The sequence below is a fragment of the Hyperolius riggenbachi genome, chromosome 3, assembly GCF_040937935.1.
Source record: "Hyperolius riggenbachi isolate aHypRig1 chromosome 3, aHypRig1.pri, whole genome shotgun sequence".
In the NCBI taxonomy this organism is placed as follows: domain Eukaryota; kingdom Metazoa; phylum Chordata; class Amphibia; order Anura; family Hyperoliidae; genus Hyperolius; species Hyperolius riggenbachi.
The window spans coordinates 508,664,352-508,687,245 of NC_090648.1; the positions used below are offsets into that span (position 1 = coordinate 508,664,352).

At 39.7% G+C, this 22,894-nt stretch overlaps 1 protein-coding gene across 1 annotated transcript; it reads right to left on the reverse strand.

The window, feature by feature from the left end:
* Positions 1-9,902: 9,902 nt before the first annotated feature.
* On the reverse strand, positions 9,903-18,409 carry FGF23 (fibroblast growth factor 23). Its single transcript, XM_068273133.1, has 3 exons — positions 18,187-18,409; positions 11,831-11,934; positions 9,903-10,456 (listed from the first exon to the last, which is right to left on the reverse strand). Exons 1-3 carry the CDS (start codon positions 18,407-18,409, stop codon positions 10,025-10,027), a joined length of 759 nt encoding a protein of 252 aa, XP_068129234.1. The 3' UTR covers positions 9,903-10,024.
* Between the last annotated feature and the right edge of the window lie 4,485 nt (positions 18,410-22,894).

A 22,894-nucleotide genomic window follows, 5' to 3' on the forward strand; every position in this document is an offset into this window, starting at 1 on the left:
TTGACCAACAAATCAGTGATTTGAAGCAAAGATTGTTTGACAACACGCCGACTGATGAATATGCTAAATATGTGGTGGAGTTGGGTAACAATTTGGAACAACATAAGAAACAAATCCAGAACATCAAGAGAGAGAAATTTCAAAGAGATGCACTAGACTACACCACAGGCTATGTCTATTCATGGCAAAAACCAACATCTAAGAGAAGAAGATTTGTGAAAAATAAGCCCTATGAACGTAAGCAGGATGAACAAAGAGGGGAATCAACTGATTTTTTGGCACAGACTACATCATCAGACAATGTGTCAAGCGAAGAAAACGTAGGGGAGGCAGGAAGCGGAAATATAAAAGAACGCCTGAGGCATCGATCCAGACAGCCCAGGACGGGCAATCAGAGGGGGACCTAGTTGAAACTATAGTAGTCAACATATCTTCTAAGCAGCTGACCCTGTCACAGCAATCTCTTTTGGAAAAGGGACTATCATTTGCACCTACCAATTGGCCTAATCGAGTTGATCTAGACATAGATCTATATAAATTCTTTAGATCTATTCGTTTAAAATATTTTTTCAGCCAGCCTCAGGAGAGATCATTTTTTGTAGATCGAGAAGGGGTTGAGGGTAGCTTAAAGTTGAGAGATACTAATCTGCATGTTAAAAGTCGGTTTAACCCCCCATCGTGTCAAGTTATAGACAAATTTATGAAAAAAGTTACAGATGAGATAGACCAGGTTCTTGGTGGCTCCAACCTGGGTCCTGGTACCCGGACCAAGCACAATCTTAATCAGGAACAACGACGAGCACTTTGTGAACTAAGCGAGGATAAATCCATAATTATAAAACAGGCGGACAAGGGGGGAGCAGTTGTCGTCATGGATGTGGAATATTATAAATATGAGATCAATCGACTACTATCGGACACTTCTACATATACCAAATTGATGACAGATCCTACTGAAGAATTCTTTGGAATTATCAAAGAGACAGTGTATCAGGCCTTTCAACAAGATATTATTGATGAGAAATTGCAGAGATACTTGATACAGGAGGACCCTATAGTCCCTGTGTTCTACATCTGTCCAAAGATTCACAAGAACAGAACTACCCCCCCCAGGCCGGCCTATAGTAGCGGGGATAAACTCTATCTTCTCTCCGATAGCTAGATACCTCGATCAGATCTTGAGGCCGTTTGTGATAGCGGGAAAATCCTACCTGAGGGACACTATGATGTTTCTAGAGGAGATTAAGAAATTACCTGAGATCCCAGAGGGGGCCCTGCTGGTTACTATGGATGTTGAGTCCCTCTACACCTCCATCCCTCATGATGGAGGTGTGGAGGCGGTTCAACATGCCTTGGAATGTGCCTCGGATTTTTCTGGGCCACAGAGATCGTTTCTATGTAGATTGTTGCATATATTGTTGACACGTAACTATTTTCTGGTGGAAGATCAATTTTATTTACAGCTAAGGGGCACGGCGATGGGCTCGAACGTGGCCCCTACCTATGCAAATATGTTTATGAATGCTTATGAAGAGACGTTTGTTTATACTAATGAAATTTTTTTACAGAATGCCATCTGTTGGATGCGATATATTGATGACGTATTTTGCGTGTGGGTGGGGCCACGTTCGAGCCTTATGCAGTGTGTGGCACAGTTTGAGTCACAGTGTCCATGTATCAGGCTGACAGTACATGTACATGAAACTGAGGTTAGTTACCTTGACGTGATGGTGAGATTAGGTCAGGGAAAGCTTAGTACAGATTTATATGTTAAACCTACTGACACTAACTCCACTTTGCTATATGACAGTTTCCACCCCCCCAGTACAAAATTATCCATCCCAGGAAGCCAGTTTCAAAGGGTAAGACGGATAGTTGAAGATGAAGAAGTATGTAGAGATAGACTTGACGAGATGCAAAGAAAGTTCCAGAGGAGACACTATCCCAACATATTGCTGGATAGGGCTAGACGAGACTTAGAGAGGACAGACAGGACGGGCACAACTGAACGTAGGAGGGGACACAACAAGAGGATTCCATTTGTGAGCCAATTCAATGTATTCAGTGACGACATTGCTAGAATTTTGAGACAAAATTGGCATTTTTTGGCGGATAATTTTCCACAGATTGGTGAATTCCAGACTCCTCCCTTGATGTCCTATAGGAGAGCACCCACACTTAAGGACAAATTGGTCCATGCAGACCTAGGTTCACAAAAGTTGGAGAAAGATCGGTCCATTAGACCAAAGGGCACATACCCCTGTATGGGGTGTGTACATTGCAATAGTGTCATTAGGGGCAGTTATGTATCACATCCACACAGTGGGAAAAAGTTTCCCATTGGTGGTCATTATGACTGTAATTCTAGATATGTCATTTATGCCCTTAAATGCCCGTGTGGGCTGCTATACATAGGACAGACTACCCAAAGAATCAAAGATAGATTATCTGCACATAAGAGCACTATTAGGAAACCTGCATTAGAGTTGGCTGTTCCACAGCATTTTGTACATGCTAGACATGCAGTGAATCAGCTGCGTTTTCAGGTGCTGGAGCAAGTGAAACCAGCTAGAAGAGGAGGCAATAGGATTAGGAGGTTATTGTATCGTGAAGCGGTCTGGATACGAAGGCTGGATACTCTAGTACCTAAGGGATTAAATAGAGAATATGATATGTCACTACTTGTGTGATATCTGGGAGCAGTCTGGAATTTGCTTATTGCTGCATATATTTTCAATTTTTATTTTTGCTTTTTCATTTTTTAATTTTTAATTTTTTATTTTTCTTTCTTCTTTATTTAGAATGTTTTCATTCAATATATGAGGCTTCTGTCCTCATGTTGTCCTGGGGAATGTCCTCTTGTTGTGTCCCTGGAGAGCGGCTAGATATGGGTGATGGCATTGAATTTATGTACTGTTGAATTGACAGGTTTTTCCCCCTGGTTGCCTGGGACGCGCTGTCCGGTTGCTACGTGGTGGGGCGGAAGGCGTGCCTTGTGAGGCTGTGGCGCATTGGCATTCACGTGGGCGGAGTTTCCTCCGTGTACGTCTTTGCCTGGCGTCGGACTGATGGGAGGCGGCTTTCCAAGCCGCGAGTGAGTCAGTTCCCCATCAGGTCCGACCTTACGGGGCGGAGCTGTTGGACACCGTCATCAGCTGACTCAGGGCCATTGGTCGGCGCGAGTGCGCCCAGTCTCCGGGATTTTCGCCGCCGCCCCATCACGTAGGATGGGTTGTCCGTTTGTGCGCATGTCAGTGTGCATATTTAGTAGCAGTTCCCCACAAGGTCCGCTGATGAGACGGATGGGGATAGGTCGGCGTTATTTTGCACTGACCTGTGATTGGTTAACTCTCCAACATTATATGTATATAAAGTGGTGATGAATACTATACTGTGAGACACTGATTGAAGCTTGAGAAAGGAGGACGCCTTCCTCCGAAACGTTGCTATGTCCTTTCATGTGTCGTTTTAATCAATAAAAGAGCTTGTCTATAGATGGTGCCGGCTGATGCATTCATATGGACTACGGGGAATTGAAGTGCTGACATTCCCATAGCCTGGCACATCGCATTTGGATACAAACTGGTCTGGAGTGCAGTCCAATCGATTGGTTCACGTTTTGCAGCTTGACTGCATGAGTGTGCCAGCCCTCTGCCCGCCCCTTGCTTCCTGCTGCCCTAGGCCATGGCCTTTGTGGCCTCACCTGAAATCTACCCAGGGCCTCCTCTAGCCCCCATGCCGTTCTCTTCTGACTGCCCGTTCTTTTGCAATTAGCCCCGGATTGTCCTCAAGTCCGGGGCAAACTGCGCATGCTGGGCCCAGCTGTGCAGTAGTACTGCATAGGCGCCGAATGCTCCTGACGACGGGCGCGAGACCGGAGCGCGCCTGGCTGGACTGTGCATGCGTCGACTTGCCCCAATGGCGTGGGGGTGATCAGGCCAGAGGAAGCACCGTGTATGTATGTTTTATTGCAGGGCCGCTATCTCACGGTCACTTTAAAGAGGAACTCCAGTGAAAATAATGTAATAAAAAAGTGCTTAATTTTTACAATATTTATGTATAAATGATTTAGTCTGTGTTTGCCTATTGTAAAACCTTTTAAATCCCTGATTTACATTCTGACATGTATTACATCGTGACATTTTCAGTGATGTTCTGCTAAAAAAAAAAAAAAATCTGGGATAGTAGCTTTCAAGCTGTGAGGAATCTTTCAGAGCAAAGTAGAAATGCCGACTTTCAGACCACTTTAAAAGACTTTTGTTGATGATGTATATGAACCTTAAGTAATCTTAAGTAAGTAACCTTAAGTAAGTTCTCATAATAAATGGAAGCCTTAAAATTGGCCCACATCCATCAAAGTTGGATGTGGGTAACATAGTTAATTCCTTGAAAACAATGCCAGTTGCCTGGCTGTCCTGCTGATCCTCTGCCTCTAATACATTTAGCCAGAGCCCCTGAACAAGCATGCAGCACATCAGGTGCTCTGACTGATATCTGACTGGATTTGCACCATGCTTGTTTCAGGGTTTTGACCAACACGACTGCCAGGCAACTGGTATTGTTTAAAAGGTAGTAAATATAGCAGCTTCCATATTCTTTTCACCTCAGCTTCCCTTTAAGTTTTTATTTCACAAGAATAATTACTTTTTTTTTTTACTCAATAAATTACACACACCGTTTTTATTGTGAAGAATATCTTTATTTTGCAACAGACAAAAAGCATTCCCGTGGAGTACAACATAAATATCTATAAATACATCTAGGATCATTTTTTCTTCTTCTTCTTGCAATACTACAAATAAATAAATAAATAGACTACCCGACCCCAACGACACAGCGACATTCCTCTAGCTGAAAGACCCCCGACACCCCTCCACAGAGTGTAAAGAGCGTGTCATAGCTTATCCGCAAAGTGTTATGCTTATAAGACCTACGTGGCATACAGTGAGCATGACAAAGATTTCAAATACAATTATAGAATGGTTTGAGCTGCATGTTGACCTCCAGTCCTGTAGATGGCAGCAGCAGAATAGTTTCTAAGTTTGTTTGTTTTGTTTTTTTCAAATATTTATTTCTGATTTATTACATTTAAAAGTTTAGAAATGTAAAAATAACAGTTTTACATTTATATTAATTAGAAACATGAAATATTACAAAGGAATGTTTACTTTTTCAAGCTCCACCCACTGCCTTGACTGGAAAGACTTGTAAGTAAAAAAATGATGGTGAATGGGATGTAAATAATACTGTCTTGCATGCAGATTAAATGCAAATTGCAATTTCGCCAACCAAATTTGTTAGGAAGCGAGTTAATCGACTCCAAGCTCCTTGCAGCATTGCATGAAATTAGCATGCAAGATGAAATGATTAACATCTTATTGACTATCTCTCTACTCTCCAATGATTCCCAGACTAGGACAATTTCAATTAAATTAGGCCTCGATGAAATTGTGGCTTCACCTTATTCCCAAGTTCCCTTAAGCCACTTTTCCACGGGCAGTGAAAAGTCTCTCAAACTCTCACAACTGTTGGGTAACTGCTTACTGCTGCCTGGTAACGGTTCACTGCTGCCTGGCAACTGTTCACTGCTACCTGGCAACTGCATGCTGAGCACACAGTTCAACTGCCCATAAAAATGAGCCCTAAATATTGTCTGGAGAGACTAAAAACAAAAAAAAAACATAATTCTGTTACAAGATGTATAAATATTCTTAAAATAAGCATGTAAGGCACTTGGGTACCTGTCCAGAATATCCCCGACCCCCAAAATAATCAAACAACACAGCTGTTAAAAAATGATGCATAGATACATTATATACGTCATAGTGCAAAGTAATGACCTGTTAGTAGATAAATAGGCTTACAATAAAAGTCAGAACATCTAGTGACTGGAAAAGCACACATCAAATATAAGGTACTGAGACACAGCTGCTCACTCACGGGTGATGGACCTAACATATTGACTGCCGTAATATATTTACAATGTTCTTTTTACAGTTCTAGATTTAAGTCAAGTTGTCTCTAGAAAATGTGGTGGTAAGTTTTCTCAGTGCTTTTTCAGAGAACCTTCACGCTGCATCCTCCAGCAGTCAAGGCAACCAATCAGAAGGAAAGGGGGTGTGTCCAGTGACATTGACACATTTCTTAAGAGACAGCTTGCACCTGTTTCTATAAGCAAATGAGCGGTTAGCTATCAGATGTACGTTGCTGAGGTGATAAAAGCATTTATGAATGATAGTGCAGCAGTACTTCATATTACAGCAAAACTTTTCAATGGAATTCATAATTCAATAGTTAAATACATAAAAAAATATGTCTGAATGTTAATGAGCAACTGCGTCATCTCTCTCTAGATATATATATATATATATATATATATATTCAGCTTTACAGTATGAGAAGATGTGACTAAATACAAATTCATGTGCAGCTTTGTTCGTCCTCTTTTTACATAAACATTCTTGGTAAATTTTTACATTCTTCATCTCCTAGATAAATATTAAATAAATAAGCAAAGAACACTATGCTCCCTCTACAATCTAGTGCAACGTTTCAAGGAAAATGAGGGGTCGTTTCCACCTCAATCATTTTTTTCTCCGTCAAATAACACCCGAGAGACTTATGTCATTTCCTGTCACTCAGGGAAGAGATTTACCTCACTTCCTGGAGATACTGATGACGACAATTGTAAGCAAAGTTATGCAGCTTGGGAATGGACCAATCAAAAAGAGCAGCTACTGCATTTCATTGGTCCAATCCCAAGCTGCTAAATCTTTTTGACCACCCCTATATGTGACAGGAGGGAGAGATGGGGAAATCTCTCCAGAGAAGGCACAGGCAGCGGTAAAATCCAGACAGGATTATAAACCGTCCTTGTTTTGTGCAGAGTTGTGATTTTTCAGGTATTTTACCACCTAAAATTTCAGAGCTGTCTTCATTTTAAATTTAGGAGCTATAGTACCTGGTTTAGGTATTGATTGCAGGAAACCTGTAGTGAGAAGTATGTGCCATCTTTATACCCATTTATTAGACATCTTTATACCCTTTGCTTTTAAACCGCCAGGCAGAGCAGGTGATATGACATTAGTTGAACTTAAAGGGTGAGTCTACTTGGAAGGAATATAAATAAATTAAAGTACCACTATTGTGAAAAATTGCAGAATTTACAGTAAAATACATGTACACACATACTAATAAGAAGTACATTTCTTTCAATTTAAAATGCACTATATATTACTTTTCTCCTATCTTCCTATCACTTATAGTATGCACTAAAATTCTTATAGGTGTTGGACTAAACCATCTCCAATGGGGGATTCTTAGTATCTTCTTTATTTTTTACTAAAGCAATCCCTGAAAAAGGATCTCTACAAAGATGTCGGCCAGCCTTTTGACTCACTTGCACTCTCATTGGCAGTTGGACAGAGCAACTTCTATTCAGTAAACTCTTTTGAAAAAAAATTTAAAACAAGGATCCCCCATGAGGTGGTGGACTAGTCCAAAACCAGTCAGATTTTTTTAGCTTACTGTAAGCAAAAGGAACATAGGAGAAAAGTAATTTATAGTACATTTTACGCTGGAACAAATGTACTTCCTTTGAGTATGTGTGCCCATGTATTTTACATTTTACATTTTTTTGTAATAGTGGTCCTTTAAATTAGCCATATTCATAATACACTACTGATCGTGATTCACTCAAGAGATGCCTATTGTTTGCAAACACTTCCCCTCCGCAGAAGCCTGTATCCTGTGTACAATGTATCCCAGCTTTGCTCAATGGGCTTGGCCAGTGTCCCCATTCCTTTCCCGTCTCCATACAAACCATCTACTTCTTTCAATTTCTGTGTGAAAGTTGTACTCAAATATCTGTGATCTAAAGTCAGGTCTGATCATTGTACAAGGAAGGGGCATTCACAAGGAAGGACAGCAAAGAGCAATGATCAGACCTGATCTACAAGTAATTTGAGTAAAGCTGTCACACAGGGATGCATATATCAGAGCTGCTGTACAGTATACACAGTATACAGTATAGACAGGAACAGGAAGGACAGCACAGAGCAATGGTCAGACCTGATCTACAAGTCATGTGAGTAAAGCTGTCACACAGGGATGCAGAGATATCAGAGCAGCTGTACAGTGTGCACAGTATGCAGTATAGACAGGAACAGGGTGGACATCACAGAGCAATGATCATACCTGATCTACAAGTCATGTGAGTAAAGCTGTCACACAGGGATGCAGATCTATCAGAGCTGCTGCACAGTGTATTCACTATAGACAGGAACAGGAGAGCACAGTGACGTGATCAGACCGATCTACAAGTCATGTGAGTAAAGCTGTCTCACAGGGATGTAACAGTTGGTAGACAGAGTGTATGGGCTGCTGGGGAGAAGTGTTTGCAGACAATAAGCAGCCAGATATTCTCACATCAATGATTAATCAATGAGTGATGTCATTCTGATCGGATACATTTATAACTGCACTTATCCCTTATTGCCTTTGCAGTTGTGACTCCAACACTGCTGCCACCAAAATACCATCTTTGGAGCCGGGCCATTACTATTGTCTAAAAATGAATATATAGAAAGTCCCCATATTCTTCTCACTTCAGCTCTCCTGTAAGGCACAAAACCTGTAATAAAAACTGTAGATATGAAAAGACATAGCTGGCGGTTACCTTCATTGAGAACTGCATGTCAAAACGATCAGTAGTTCCAGAGATGCAGGGTGCTGTCGTCAGACTAAAAGTGAGCTGTGCTTTTTGGGCCTTCCTATTGGTCAGTACAGATACACCCACCGCATCAGCAGGTGAATAGAGAGGCGGGAGATGTGGTGGTAGGGGCGAGAGCAACATAGACTTCTACAGGCAAAGTTGGTATTTGCGCATCACTTCGATGGGCTGAAACTGCTGAGTGTTTCGACACAAAGTTTCGCAGCAGTTCGCCACCCGTGTAGTATATTTTGTTCATCTTATCTAGTTGCCTGGGTGGGTAACAGGTTTGCTGTTAAGGAGAACTCTATGATATGTGAAATAAATAAATGTTCTACGAAATATTGCAGCTCATTTTGAAGTATCTGTTTTCTTTCACTTATCAACTTTAGGAAACTTTTTTTACACCCCCTGCTGTATTAACAGTGAAAACCGGGTTCTTCCAGAGAGGGGGGACAGCTCACCACAGAGGAATCTTGAGGGTCTGTTTATAAAGCCGGGATCGGTCTCCAATTATAGCCCACCCCTCATTACTGGTCGTCTGATTTTTATGCATTTGTCAATGATTCATTTTTTGTGGTATTATTGAATACGTCGATGAACTGTGATGTTTCTTTCCCGCTGCTAGCTTCCTGCTGGCTTAACTGGGTCACATGTCAATGAAAATACCATGTGATCTGACTGACCAATGAGAAAGCAGAAACATCTTGTTGAAAGGAACTGCTACGATTAGCAACTAGCCATTGACCAATTGTAAGCTGCTCTGTGGTTTAATGCATGGTGAAGCATTAGTGATAATCATGTCTAGAAGAACTCATGGAGAAGCATGTGATTTGTTGGATCAGCTGATAGATTTGCAGAGCTCTGATTTGCTGTGATCACATCCTGCCTTTAGCACATGATCATGACTAGCAAATCAGAGACTTACCTATCTATCACCTGACCAAACTGATCACATGCTTCTCCAGGACTTCTTCTAGACATGACCTATCCCTACCCAGCATTCATCAGCTTCGAGATAGTGAAGGAAGCTATTCTCTCGGAGAGACGGTGATGTGGCCCATGCTATGGGCCTTATCACATCATAAATAAGAAAACAACTTTTTTTTTTTTGGTGGGGGTGGGGCGGGGTGGGGTTAAAATGCAAACCGTTTGCACTTTTTAATGCCATTACAAGGAGTGTTAAAACTTAGCAATTGTAACAAATAAAATGAATGACTAATGTTGATTCTGATCAATGCCCAATCCAATGATTTGGAGTTCCTCTTTAAGCTCCTGGCTAATTGGTGCAAAAAAAAAAAGAGAACAGAAAAGTTATCTTTTGTAGTAGAACTGGCGTGGATGACCACCCCTAAATTTGATGATGCCCAGAGGGTCATCGGGGTCCTTCCTCTCGTTTTTCTCCCGTAGAGGCTCTTGGGGGAAGTATGTCCTCACGTCTTGCTCGTTCTTGGGGGTGGGAAAGTTCTGGGTCACCCTCTTGGTGCTGCTGATATTAAAGGGGTCAGGGATGAGCTGAGCGCTCCTGGTGTGCCGGGCGGGCTCAGAGGTGATGAATCTGGTGATTGGGATCGTGTTCTCCATGGACAGGAATTGGGAATAAGGAGGGAGGTCCATCCCGGGACGGAAGAACTGTTTGGGCTTCTTGAGGCTTAGCAGGTAGTTGTGTTTCGGGGAGTGGTAGATGTCATGGCGGTTTTCCAAGGTCTCGTGCTTGAAAACGCAGTCGTCGTAGCTGAAGTAGTGCTGGGGAAGAATTGATATAAATTCTTACTAATCTTGTGGTCATTTTATGGTTATGTCATGGTGTCTCCGTTACATGCAATGATCTGTTTGTTAAAAATGAGCCATTTTTATGAATTAAAATAACAATATCGATTAATAGGTTTTTTTTTCAAATGAGATAGGAATAAGTGCTGCTAAGTACTGGTGTATACATTTGAATGCTTATCTCATTGTTTACTGTTATCAAATTCCCTTCACACTTCAGTGTCGCCACAAAACAGGCACCGAGTGAACCATGAGGGGAGGGGGGATTCCTTCACATTACATCTGTTAACCCTGTGTGGGAGAAAGCTCTCAGAGAGCTGTCTGCAGAGAGCAGAGGAGATATATCTTATGTGCAACATAAACATTTGTAATAGTATGTGAACTCTGTTTCAATATTACACTGTTCTTAGCATGTCAGACTGCAGAGATTCACCTATGCAAATGAGACATTCCAAACGTAGCTAAAATTTGCACACAATGAATTAAAACTTTTGCCTCTGATATTTAACATGAAAAGTTGGAAAATGTTTACACCGCTTTGCTTTGATATTGTTCCTTTAAGTTTTATTCCGTGAAAATAAAAAGGGACTATCTTGTGGGGTTTTTTTTAGCATATTTTTTTTATTACATTGAGGGGGGGTGGTGGGGGGGGGGGTTAGCTGCATGCTTGTTTCTGGTGTTATTCAGACACTACTGCAGCCCAATAGATCAGCAGGGCTGCCAGGCAACTGGTATTGTTTAAAGGGAAATAAATATGGCAGCCTCCATATCACTCTCACCTCGGATTCACTTTAAAACAAAGCACAATTTTAAAGAGCCTATAGGTGAATACGGCAATTTTCCTGGCTTTACATTACGGTAATTTTCCCGGTTTCAGCATCGTAAATATTTCATATAACTTTATAGTGCTATTTATTGAATGTAGACCCACCCTCCCAGTGATGATGAGCCTAGGCTCTTTAGATATACAGAATCCCCCGCCCCTAAATTCTAGGAGACCAGATATATTTTGTACTGGCTTTGGAACACTCAGTAACCAAACATTCCGCACAGATTACCTGCCAGTACTAACAATGTTGTCGTCTGTGATACATTTCAGAAAGTAAATGGGGGAGAGGGAAGATTTTACAATGGGGAAACGTTGACTACATATTTATAAAGGAATATTGTTGAAATATTAAATGCTAATGTATAAATGAATATTGATTAAAAAAAAAGCAAGTTTATTGATTACATTATTTTCACTACATGTCCTCTTTAAAGCTGTTATATGAATATATTCGTTTTCTAAACAAAAATCAACTGATTCCGAAGCATATTATAATATTTAAGTACTAACTTGATACTCACTGATCCAAAAGCATTGCCGAATTTGTCCATACACAAATAGCGCCCGCTTTTCACTCCCGTAATGACGACTTTGCCAGCTGACTCGGACTTTATCATCAGGGCACCTTTAAGAAGAAATCAATTGAGATAATTTAGTTGAAGGTAAATTAGGTGTTAAAAAAGTTATTTTAAACAGAAGATTCAAAATTAACCTCCTAGGAGAAAACATTGGAGAAAAAGTGAATTGAATCGGGCCCAACATGCTTAGAGGCTAACTCTGCCCAGCAACGTAAAGAGGAGTTGAGGGTGGTTGTATGCTTTCAGCGGTTGGCCATCACCAGACCCAGAGATTTTGTCTCGAGTGTTGGGTACAGTCCTGCCCCTCGCCTGGTCCATAGTTCCCTACTAATCCGGTCAGTCCAGTAACAATAGATTCCATCTAGTCTGTAATTGGTTGGCAATAAACTGGAAGAAAACCACAAACTCAAAGTGCGGAGAGTATGTCAGTGTAGAGTACACCCCTTTGCTCTGGGGGTAGCGGGCGGGGTCCCTCTTAAAGCGGGATTGTCACCATAAAAATCAAATTTCAACAGCAACTGGTCTGACTGTATTAAGTAATAAATATGCTAATCCTGCATTCAAAACTTTCAAAACTTTTTTTCTGCTGTTATGGTTTGGAGTTATCACATAGGAGCACTGGCCCTTTAATTGCCATTGCTAAACAGTTGCATGCTGGGGGGGGGGTCTTTTTATCTATAATATATTCTTCCTCTTCCCTTTATTTCCCCCTCCTTCTAATGGCATAAGACAGTGCACTTCCTAGTATAGACCTCAGTGGGAGTGTCTGAAGACTCTGCGAGGAGGGTGGGTAACGAATACACAATTAGCAAGAGGAGAAAAAAAGAGTGAGGGAGGAAATGATGTCAGGATTAGCTTCATTCAAAGCTAACCCAAGATGGAAACTGTCTAGAATAGGAATCTCTGCTTATTCTTTATAGAATTCACAGGAATCATAAAGTGGACAGTGCAATACATCTGTTACGTACGGTTGATAGAACTAGTATTTATCTACTTATATATGTGTTTTTTTATCTCTAGGTTAGCATGGGAGTCACTTTAAAGCATCAGGTACAGCCATACTATCCCAGGAAAAGAAAAACACATATATAAGTATATAAATACTTGATCTACTTACATAACACATGTATTATACTGTCCATGTTTTTATTTCAGTGAATTTTATATAGTAAATAAAGAGAAAACTGTCCCAGGCATTTTCCATCTTTATTGCCTCTGACCGAAGCCAGTCCTGATGTAATTGGCTCTTTTTTTCTCCTGCCTGAAATGGTGTATGTATTGCCAGCCCTCCTCCCCACTAAGCTCTGTAATACAAAGTGCACTGTCATATCTAGCTTGCTTTGTAAACACATGTGAGCACAGCATAGATTGCATTTCAGCAGCATCTGCAGAGGGGTGAGGCGTATTTCCCTTCTCAGCCTCGTGTCACACAGAACTGCCCTCAGCCAATCAGTGAGGAGCAGGAAGGTGGGAGGGGAGATACCAAGCTTCCCTCTCCTCGGCAATGTACCAGAATAGAGCCAGAGTGACTGAGATGAGATTCATTACAGCAGAAACATTTCAGATGACATTGGAATGCTTGCAATGCAGTGTCAGGATGTAGACTACATAATAAACACAAAGCAGGTATGGAATTTGCTTTTATAGCTGATAATCCCGCTGAAAATGTACTGTTCTCTGCTATTCTTTAGTGCTTTGAGTTTCCATCATTACAGCCAAAAGGAAATATATATATATATATATACTCTGCATGCTCTTATAAAGCCTGTCTACAATGTTCTTGTTACTGACCCCTGTGGCCAGGGTTAAATTCGGTGCACTCCCTCCTTCCCCTGTATGTGTTTGTCAGCATGCACACAGCTTGTGCTGGTGTATGCGCATGGTGCGCATGGATACATTACGTTAGCACACAGCTTGTGCTGGTGTATGCGCATGGTGCGCATGGATACATTACGTTAGCACACAGCTTGTGCTGGTGTATGCGCATGGTGCGCATGGATACATTACGTTAGCACACAGCTTGTGCTGGTGTATGCGCATGGTGCACATGGATACATTACGTTAGCACACAGCTTGTGCTGGTGTATGTGCATGGTGCGCATGGATACATTACGTTAGCACACAGCTTATGCTGGTGTATGCGCATGGTGCACATGGATACATTACGTTAGCACACAGCTTACGCTGGTGTATGCGCATGGTGCACATGGACACATAACGTTTGCTCCCTTGTGCGATTGGTAAGATGCACTATCTGTCCCAGGAGAGGACGTCAGGATGTGTGCTCCTAATCCATTGATAGGTTTGATGCAATGAATGTGTTTGCATGTCTGCACTATGCATGTTACAGGGCTAGAGTTAGGACACCTATGTTTACCTGGGTACTTCTGCGCAGTATAGGTGACTAAGCATAAGAATGCATTCTTCTGTGAACTAAAACCCCGGCTTTTAACTTAGCTGTAGGGATAACAGTGGTGCCTGGATGAGTGAATCTGTGAATTCATTTGTTTTAACATTTGCATGCGAGAGTGCGAGGGGTTAATAGATTTTCGCTGTTTTCTAGCCACACCCCCTTCAGCACCTCCCTTTCCTTAATAACTTATATAAGGTCATAACTAGAGGCGATGTGCCTGGATATATGTATTTTTTTCTTGTTACTGACCCCTGTGGCTAGGGTTTTAATTCAGAGCACTCCCTCCTTCCCCTGTATGTTTGTCAGCATGCACACAGCTTATGCTGGTGTATGCGCATGGGGCACATGGACACATTACGTTAGCTCCCTTGTGCGATTGGTAAGATGCACTCCCTGTCCCAGGAGAGGACGTCAGGATGTGTGCTCCTAATCCATTGATAGGTTTGATGCAATGAATGTGTTTGCATGTCTGCACTATGCATGTTACAGGGCTAGAGTTAGGACACCTATGTTTACCTGGGTACTTCTGCGCAGTATAGGTGACTAAGCATAAGAATGCATTCTTCTGTGAACTGAGACCCCGGCTTTTAACTTAATAACAGTAGGATAACAGTGGTGCCTGGATGAGTGAATCTGGGAATGTTTGAACATTTGCATGCGAGTGTGCGAAGGGTTACTGATTTTTACAATTATCAGTGGATGCCAATGAAACTTTCGGATACTTTTTTCAGGTGCCAGCAGTTTCTACTTAGCACAGTAAATGTTTAAAGAGAAACTCTGACCAATAATTGAACTTTAACTCAATCAGTAGCTGATACCCCCTTGTACATGAGAAATCTATTCCTTTTCACAAAGAGACCATCAGGGGGTGCTGTATGACTAATATTGTGGTGAAACCCCTCCCACAAGAAACCCCTCCCACAAGAAAAGTACATACTTTTTTTGGCAGTTTCCTGTCTGTGAACCTTGCTGCATTGTGGGAAATAGCGGTTTACAGCTGTTTCCAACTGCCAAAAACCATGCAGCAGCTACATCACCTGCCAACAGTAAAATGTTCACTGGAGTTCCTCTTTAATGAGCCTCTCCAGAGGTATAGCAATAATCATAGTGGCTTCTTTGGGACCCAGGGGCAAGAGGGGCCCACCAGTACAATCCAATGTGTTTTCTTTTACCTTATTGGGGTTCATTCAGTAAATTTATCCCATACATTATCTCCGATTACTTATTTTTCACCTCGATTTTAAAGGGAATCTGAAGTGAAAATCAACGTATGATATAATGAACTGTATGTGTAGTACAGCTTAGAAATAAAACATTAGTAGCAAAGAAAAGAGTCTATTGTTTACAGTACAGGAAGAGTTAAGAAACTTCAGTTGTTATCTATGCAAAAGAGCTTCTCTGAGCTCGCCGAATAATTTAGTCTGAGAGCAGTGCTATTTTCTGAGGCACTTGTACATCAAAGAAACAGTGAAAGACAACTTCAGATAAGATACTACTGCAGAAAAGTTCAAAAGGTCATTAGCTCTGCTCTGTTTCATAGTTTAAAATACACAGTGTACCTTGTAAACTGCAAATATTAGAGAATCATGCAATGGTATATATATATATATATATATATATATATATATATATATATATATATATATATATTTATATATATGTATATATATATATACTGTATATATATATATATATATCTGAAAATAAAACTATTACACACTATTCTTTGCTACTAATGTTCTACTAATCATCTGTACTACGCAACTGATTCATTATATGATACTTTTTTTTCGCTCCAGTGTCAATTTAAAGAGAACCAGAGATGAAGCACCCTCTTGTATTTTACCTTATAAATCAGTGGCAACATGACAGTAAACACCTAATCTGCTCTTTGTTTCATTGTTCTCTGTTTAATCTGACTGTTATCACCTCTGATAAGAATCCCCGACTGAGCACTCAGTCTGGCTTTGCTAGGGAATTATTATAGCTGAGTCTGTCTTCTCTGGTGTCTTTTCAAGCACAAGCCTGCCCCCTTGTGGCTCTGCTATAATGACTCAGCTATAATTATTCCCTGCAAAGCCAGACTGAATGCTCAGTCCGGGATTCTTATCACAGCTGATAACAGACACTTTTAGCAGTGAGGATGAAACAGAGAGCAGGGTAAGTGTTTTCTCTAATGTTCTTACTGATATATATGGTAAAATACACAAGGGTGCTTCGTCTCTGGTTCCCTTTAAAGAGATATAATGATAATTCATGAGAAAAACAGATAAAGAGTGATACATCACGAGTTAAAACAGATAAGGAGAGATAAGACAGGAGATCACACTGATAAGGATTAATAAATCATACAATAAGCTTCGTGTATCAGCCTTATTATCTCCTGCATATTGATGGGGTTCAGGAAAATCAGGATGTGTGTACATACCTTAGGAGATAAAAAAAATTAGCAGCACAGATATGAGTCTCATATTGTTTCCAGTACAGGAAGAGTTAAGAAACTTCACTTGTTATCTATGCAAAAGAGCGTCTCTGAGCTCTGTGACTTGCAAAGTCGCAGAGAGCTCTGTCTTCTGAAGCTTTTATCTCAATTGCATGGTGTTTGTTTAAGCTTTTACTACAGAGGAAAGTTGAAAAGGTCATTCGCTCTGCTCTGTGAAATCATTTAAAATGCAGAGTGTAGTGTAAACTGCAAATATTAGAGAATGACGGAATGTTATTAAAAAAAGGTATATAATTGAAAATAAAAAATATGAGACTACTTTCTTTGCTACTAATGCTATATTACTTATCTGTATTACACATAAAATTCATTATATCATAAGTTTTATTTTCTTCAGTGTCACTTTATATTAGTAGTATTAATATTAAATTTAAAGGTTCACTACAGCAAAAAACGGTAACATTTAAAATATGTGCAAAAATACCCAAATAAGAAGTACATTTTAAAATGAGCAATAAATTACTTTTCTCCTATGTTGCTGTTACTTACAGTAAGTAGTAGAAATCTGACAGAAGTGACAGGCTTTGGACTAGTCCATCTCTTTATAGGGGATTCTCAGGTATATATTTATTTTCAAAAGCACTTAGTGAATGACAGTTGCGCTGTTCAACTGCCAAAAAACTGTGCAGCGAGCAGGGAGGCTGGCCAGCATCATTGTTTAAATCCTTTTTAGGGAATATTTTTATAAAGAATAAAAGCCTTTCTGAGAATGCCCTATGAAGAGATGGACTAGTCCAAAACCTGTCACTTCTGTCAGATTTCTACTACCTACTGTAAATGACAGCATTATAGGAGAAAAGTAATTTAAGGCTCATTTTACTCTGGAAGAAACATACTTCTTATTTGTATATGTTTGCACAGTTTTTCGCTGTATTGCCCCTTTAAATACAGGTCTCCCTTTATGACAGATTTGAAACTGCACATAAAAACAATTAGACAGTACATTTTATAATTAATCATTATCTAATTTCTATTCTTTGTAAGCCTGCACAGGCTTATGAGGTATCCACTGAGCCCTACAGAGAGTGTGAACATGCTGTGTGATGCAATGCAGGTCACAGTTCATCTTTTCATTCAAATTTAAGGAATGTTCAATGCGCCAGAGCACTGCATTATCTCTACAATACCAGCATGGCAACAGGGAAACTTCAAGAGTCTGCGCAAGCATTAGGCAACAAAACAGGTAATGGAAACATTTTGAAAAGTGAATCATTTTTCTGTCTGTGTTTAGAATGTCCTTTTAGCTGGAACATTGTATAAAGCTGGAATCCCCCTTTAAATTTGCCTCTCCTCAATATCACTATGGTCAATTAGTCTTCAAAAATGTTTTCTCCCAAATCAAAATTTTTTTAGCAGATGAAAAAATGTCAGATTCAGACTTACTGTAAATGGTTTGATGCGGAGAGCCATCGATTCTTCCGTCGTGATTGATCTGCAGGTGGAAGCTGTTCCACTCCGTGGCCGTGTACAGGTGCATCAGCCTGTCTGGAGTGCCCCATCCAGCATTTATAACGGGGGAGGAATTGGGATAGGCAAGTATGACCTGAATACTGGCCAGGGCACAGAGGAGCGCCCCCAGTCTGCTGCCTTCTCTGGAGCTGGCCATCCTTGCTTGGGGGCAGATGCTGGTGATGATGATAGTGAAATGTGATCTGTCTTCTGTCCTCTTGCTGGGAGAATCAGATGCTTTCCCACTTTTTTGCACCATATATAAAGGCCACCAGCTCAATGACATCACACAGGAAAAGCTTAATATGAACATCCTTTTTTCTGTCGTAACAGCAGAAATTGAAGAGGGCCCTGAGACTTGTAAAACTTAAGGAAGGGGGGGGGGGGGAGTTTGACAGATGCCCTGGGAGAATTATTTTTAAAGAGTATAGCTTACCTTCCTTACAGATAGATAAAGAATATATAGGAATATATAAAAAAAAAATTTCACAGGACATTGTAATGTTAATGCATTTTACTAATATGATAAATTCCATACACTAGTTAAAAATAATAATAGAAAAAAAATATTATTTAACACTGTGTCAACTTAATTAGCTTACAATATGGATTATTATATGAAGCCAATATAACGTTTTGCAATATGACTTGTTTACATGTCATATTGTTGTTTTATTATTATAATTCTTATCATCATCATCATTACTACTACTACTTTTCTCCAGAGTTTTCTCCCAGGAGATATTTTTTTCATGTTTAATTTTAATTAACTTTTTAGCACTTTGCAATAGAAAAAGTACCAAAAAGTAGGGGGGAAAGTACTGTTAAAATGATTTTGAGTATTTTTTGGCTTGCTAGTGGTGTAAAATGCATTTTATTTACATTTTAAGTTGAGACAGTATCACCTAAGAGAAAACCTTGGTGAAAAAAGTGAATTGCATATTGTGTTGAAATATGTTGGTCTAAAAAGTCACAACTTGATATGGAAGGAGTATAATTTGATGAAGTGGGGTTAGTATGTCTTGGTTTGTTATTGTTCTTATTGTGAATCTGCCAGATTTCAAGTATGTCCATTTGTGGTTTATTTTATGTTGAGCAAAAATACTTCAGTACCTTTACCTGTCTCTTTTAGGGTAAAGCAGTTGGATGTAGGATCAATAAAGAAGTTGATTATATATTTATTTATGTGTGTATATGAAACACACTGTAAAAGAGAATATGAGAAAGCATAAATATTCCCCAAGTTGTATCATTTGTGCCATTCATTTTCAAACATGAAAACTAGTCAGAAGTTAGACGGTCATTTTTGAATATTTTTGGGAAAAACTCCTTTTAAAGAAAGTCCTTGGGGGATCATTTTTGCATTTTTTCATTTAAACATTTGAAGCCAAAAACTATAACTATGACCACTGTCCTGCAAGATTCCGACATAAATATTATTATATCGTTATTATTTCATAGTTGTACAAATGAAGTAACATCTGTTGAGAGTTTTTATTTGCCTCTAGGTCATATTATTCAATTTGATAATTGATCACTCATTTTACTGACTCCACTATATTTGGACATGATTTTGATTTTCTAGGAACTATGTATTTCAAGCACACCAGGACATCACTTTTTAAGTAAAATATCTCCAGTTTTATTTTTAACCTCTAGAGGGCAGTCACGCAACAGAAAATGGCAACGTCCGAAGAAACCCTCAGGAACGCAGGATTACAGTACAATCCTAGCAGTCTGAGATTTTAATATTCCTCAAGAATCCCTTACATAGCTCTGAGTTTGGAGGCATTACTTCACAAAGGTATGGCTTAATTTTACAATTTAGAAAAGCAGGGACTATTTTTGATACTCACTTTTATTACTGAAGAAGACTGATTTTTTTTTATCTAATTAAAACTTCTGTACATTTTTTTTCTTGTTGCAGTGAGGATTACTAAACTTTATATTTGACTGGCTGATATATTTAATGATGATACAGAAGAAGCTGTTACAACCAATAATGACTTTTTCCAGCATTAAATTAGGTCTTCTTTATTTCTATTTTTCTCTATGTATAAAATAATTATTATTATTTTGGATTTATAATTGGGCCAGCACCGTCTGTGCATCGTTACAGACGTATATTTATATTTATGTTGGTGGCACTTAGGGTTGCATTTAAAGTTACAACTGTGTTTTGTTATAATTTATATAATTCTGAAGGCCAGCAAAAATAATATTCAAACTTTCAACTGTCATCATTATTTTTAAATGTCTACTTGAACCCAATGTTACTTCTGTTTTCTAGAGCCAAGTGCAGCTAGTAGTGCTGAAATAATCTATTTCGCTTTCTAGTCTAATACTCCCCTGGTATGTTGTGTAACTTACAAGAGTGCGATGATGTCACTACACTAACCCTCCCCCTGGACCAGATGGAAAGGCATTCTTTTTTTTTTTGGGGGGGGGGGGGGGGGGGTGTCAGAAGTAAGTTTCTTTCTTTCTTTTCTTTCTTTTTCTTTTTTTAAATCAGTATTTTGTAATGTAAAATGATTTGTAAAATGTAAATTAATATTTGTTATGCCCTATGACCACAGATTGTTTAAAGAGAACCAGAAATGAAGCACCCTCATGTATTTTACCTTATAAATCAGTGGGAACATGACAGGAAACACCTAATCTGCTCTTTGTTTCATCGTTCTCTGTTTAATCTGACTGTTATCACCTCTGATAAGCTGTTAAAAAGGAACTTTAACCAACGATTGAACTTCATCCCAATCAGTAGCTGACACTCCCCCTTTCCCACAAATCTTTCCTTTTCTTAAATAGATCATCGGGGGGCTCTGTATGGCTGATATTGTGGTGAAACCCCTCCCACACGGTGATGTCATGACCATGGTCCTGACAGTCTCCTGTCTGTGAACCTTGTTGCATTGTGGGAAATAACGGCTTTTTCCAACTGCCAAGCAAGCAGCATCTCCCTCTGGGCATATAACTCTCAGTAATGAACATTCCGTACAGATCACCTGGCAGAACTAAAGATGTCACCACCAGTGATACATTTTAGAATGTAAATCAGGGAGACTTAATAATCTATAAATGAATATTGTAAAAAAAAAAAAAAATAAGCAAATTCATTCATTATGTTATTTTCACTTCAGTTCCAATGAACTCTGATTGGCAAAATTTACCAGAGGGGTCATTTTAAATATTCATCATAAATCAAACCTGGGATTGATTTTCAAATATGAATTCATACCGTCCTTCTTTCTTGATTTTTTAATTATTTCAAGGTACCAGAGTTACAATTAATGATTACAAAAAAATGCTGAATTACTAAATTAACAGCTACAAATTTTTACTTTCCAAATACTAAAAAAAAAAAACATCAAATTTAAATACATACTTTTTGTAAAGTAGGATAATCAGCTAAAAACAACAAGAGGTCTTTCATACTTTTTAAAGCATAGAGTAGGGGAAGACACACACCTTGTCTATGAGATCAGCAATGTTCTTTAGCACTGACCTATTCTCTTATTTGCCTCTGGTCTGGAAGGGCCTGTCTGGTCAGCAGAGTAAAGTCAGTAGCTCTGCCCCCAACACTCAGTGATATCCCATACATAGGACAAACTAAAACTAACTAAACTAAATCTTAAAATGTAAAATATATGTAAACATATACAGATAAGAAGTACGTTTCTGCCAGAGTAAAATAAGCCATAAATTACTTTTCTCCTATGTTGCTGTCACTTACATTAAGTAGAGGAAATTTGACAGAACTGACAGGTTTTGGACTAGCCCATCTCCTCATGGGGGATTCTCAGTTTTTTTGTTCAAAAGCACTTAGTGAATGGCAGTTGCACTGTCTAACTGCCAAAAAAGTGTGCAGTGAGGCTGGTCAGTGTCTTTGTGTAAATCTATTTCAGGGAGTGTCTTTATAAAGAATAATAACCACAAGAAGATTTATGCGTGCTCAACACCAGGCTTAACCCTTACAAGTCTGGCTGTGCAAATCTGGCTAAATTGGCTTATCATGAGGCATTGCTCATGCAAAATTGCATTTGCTTTCGCATGCCAAACTTTGCAGGGTCAAAAACGAATACCGCGAAGCGGTTGCCCTGCGGGAATTAGTTCATGCTACATAGCACTATCCAGGAGCGCCACGGGGAGGCTTCCCCAGACTTGCTAGGGTTAAAACTTAGACCACGCATTCATTTTCCTCAGGTAAGGATCTTTATAAAGAATAAAGGCCATGCTGAGAATCCCCTATGGAGAGATGGACTAGCTCAAAACCTGTCAGTAATGTCAGATTTCTACTACCTACTGTAAGTGACAGCAACATAGGAGAAAAGTAATTTATGGACCATTTATAAAGGTCAGAGGGAGTCCTTGCTTGGCCTGTGATTGGAAACAAAGTATACATAAAGGCCACAAGAAATGGTAAAATTATAAGAAAATAAATTATTTCAATGCTAAAGGTTTCCTCGTTTTATTTTAACCACTTGAGGACCCACCCTTTACCCCCCCTTAAGGACCAGCGCTGTTTGTTGGGATCTGTGCTGGGTGGGCTCTGCAGCCCCCCCCCCCAGCACAGATCAGGCAGCACGCAGAGCAATCAGATCGCCCCCCTTTTTTCCCCCCTATGGGGATGATGTGCAGGGGG

Bases quoted from the DNA above. Each gene is read 5' to 3' on its own strand.
- FGF23 (XM_068273133.1), bottom strand. From the start codon at position 18,409: ATGGCCAGCTCCAGAGAAGGCAGCAGACTGGGGGCGCTCCTCTGTGCC. The intron at 11,935-18,186 runs GTAAGTCTGAAT...TTCTTCTTAAAG, and splicing joins TCCGCATCAAACCATTTACA to GTGCCCTGATGATAAAGTCC. The intron at 10,457-11,830 runs GTGAGTATCAAG...ATTCTTCCCCAG, and splicing joins TCGGCAATGCTTTTGGATCA to CACTACTTCAGCTACGACGA.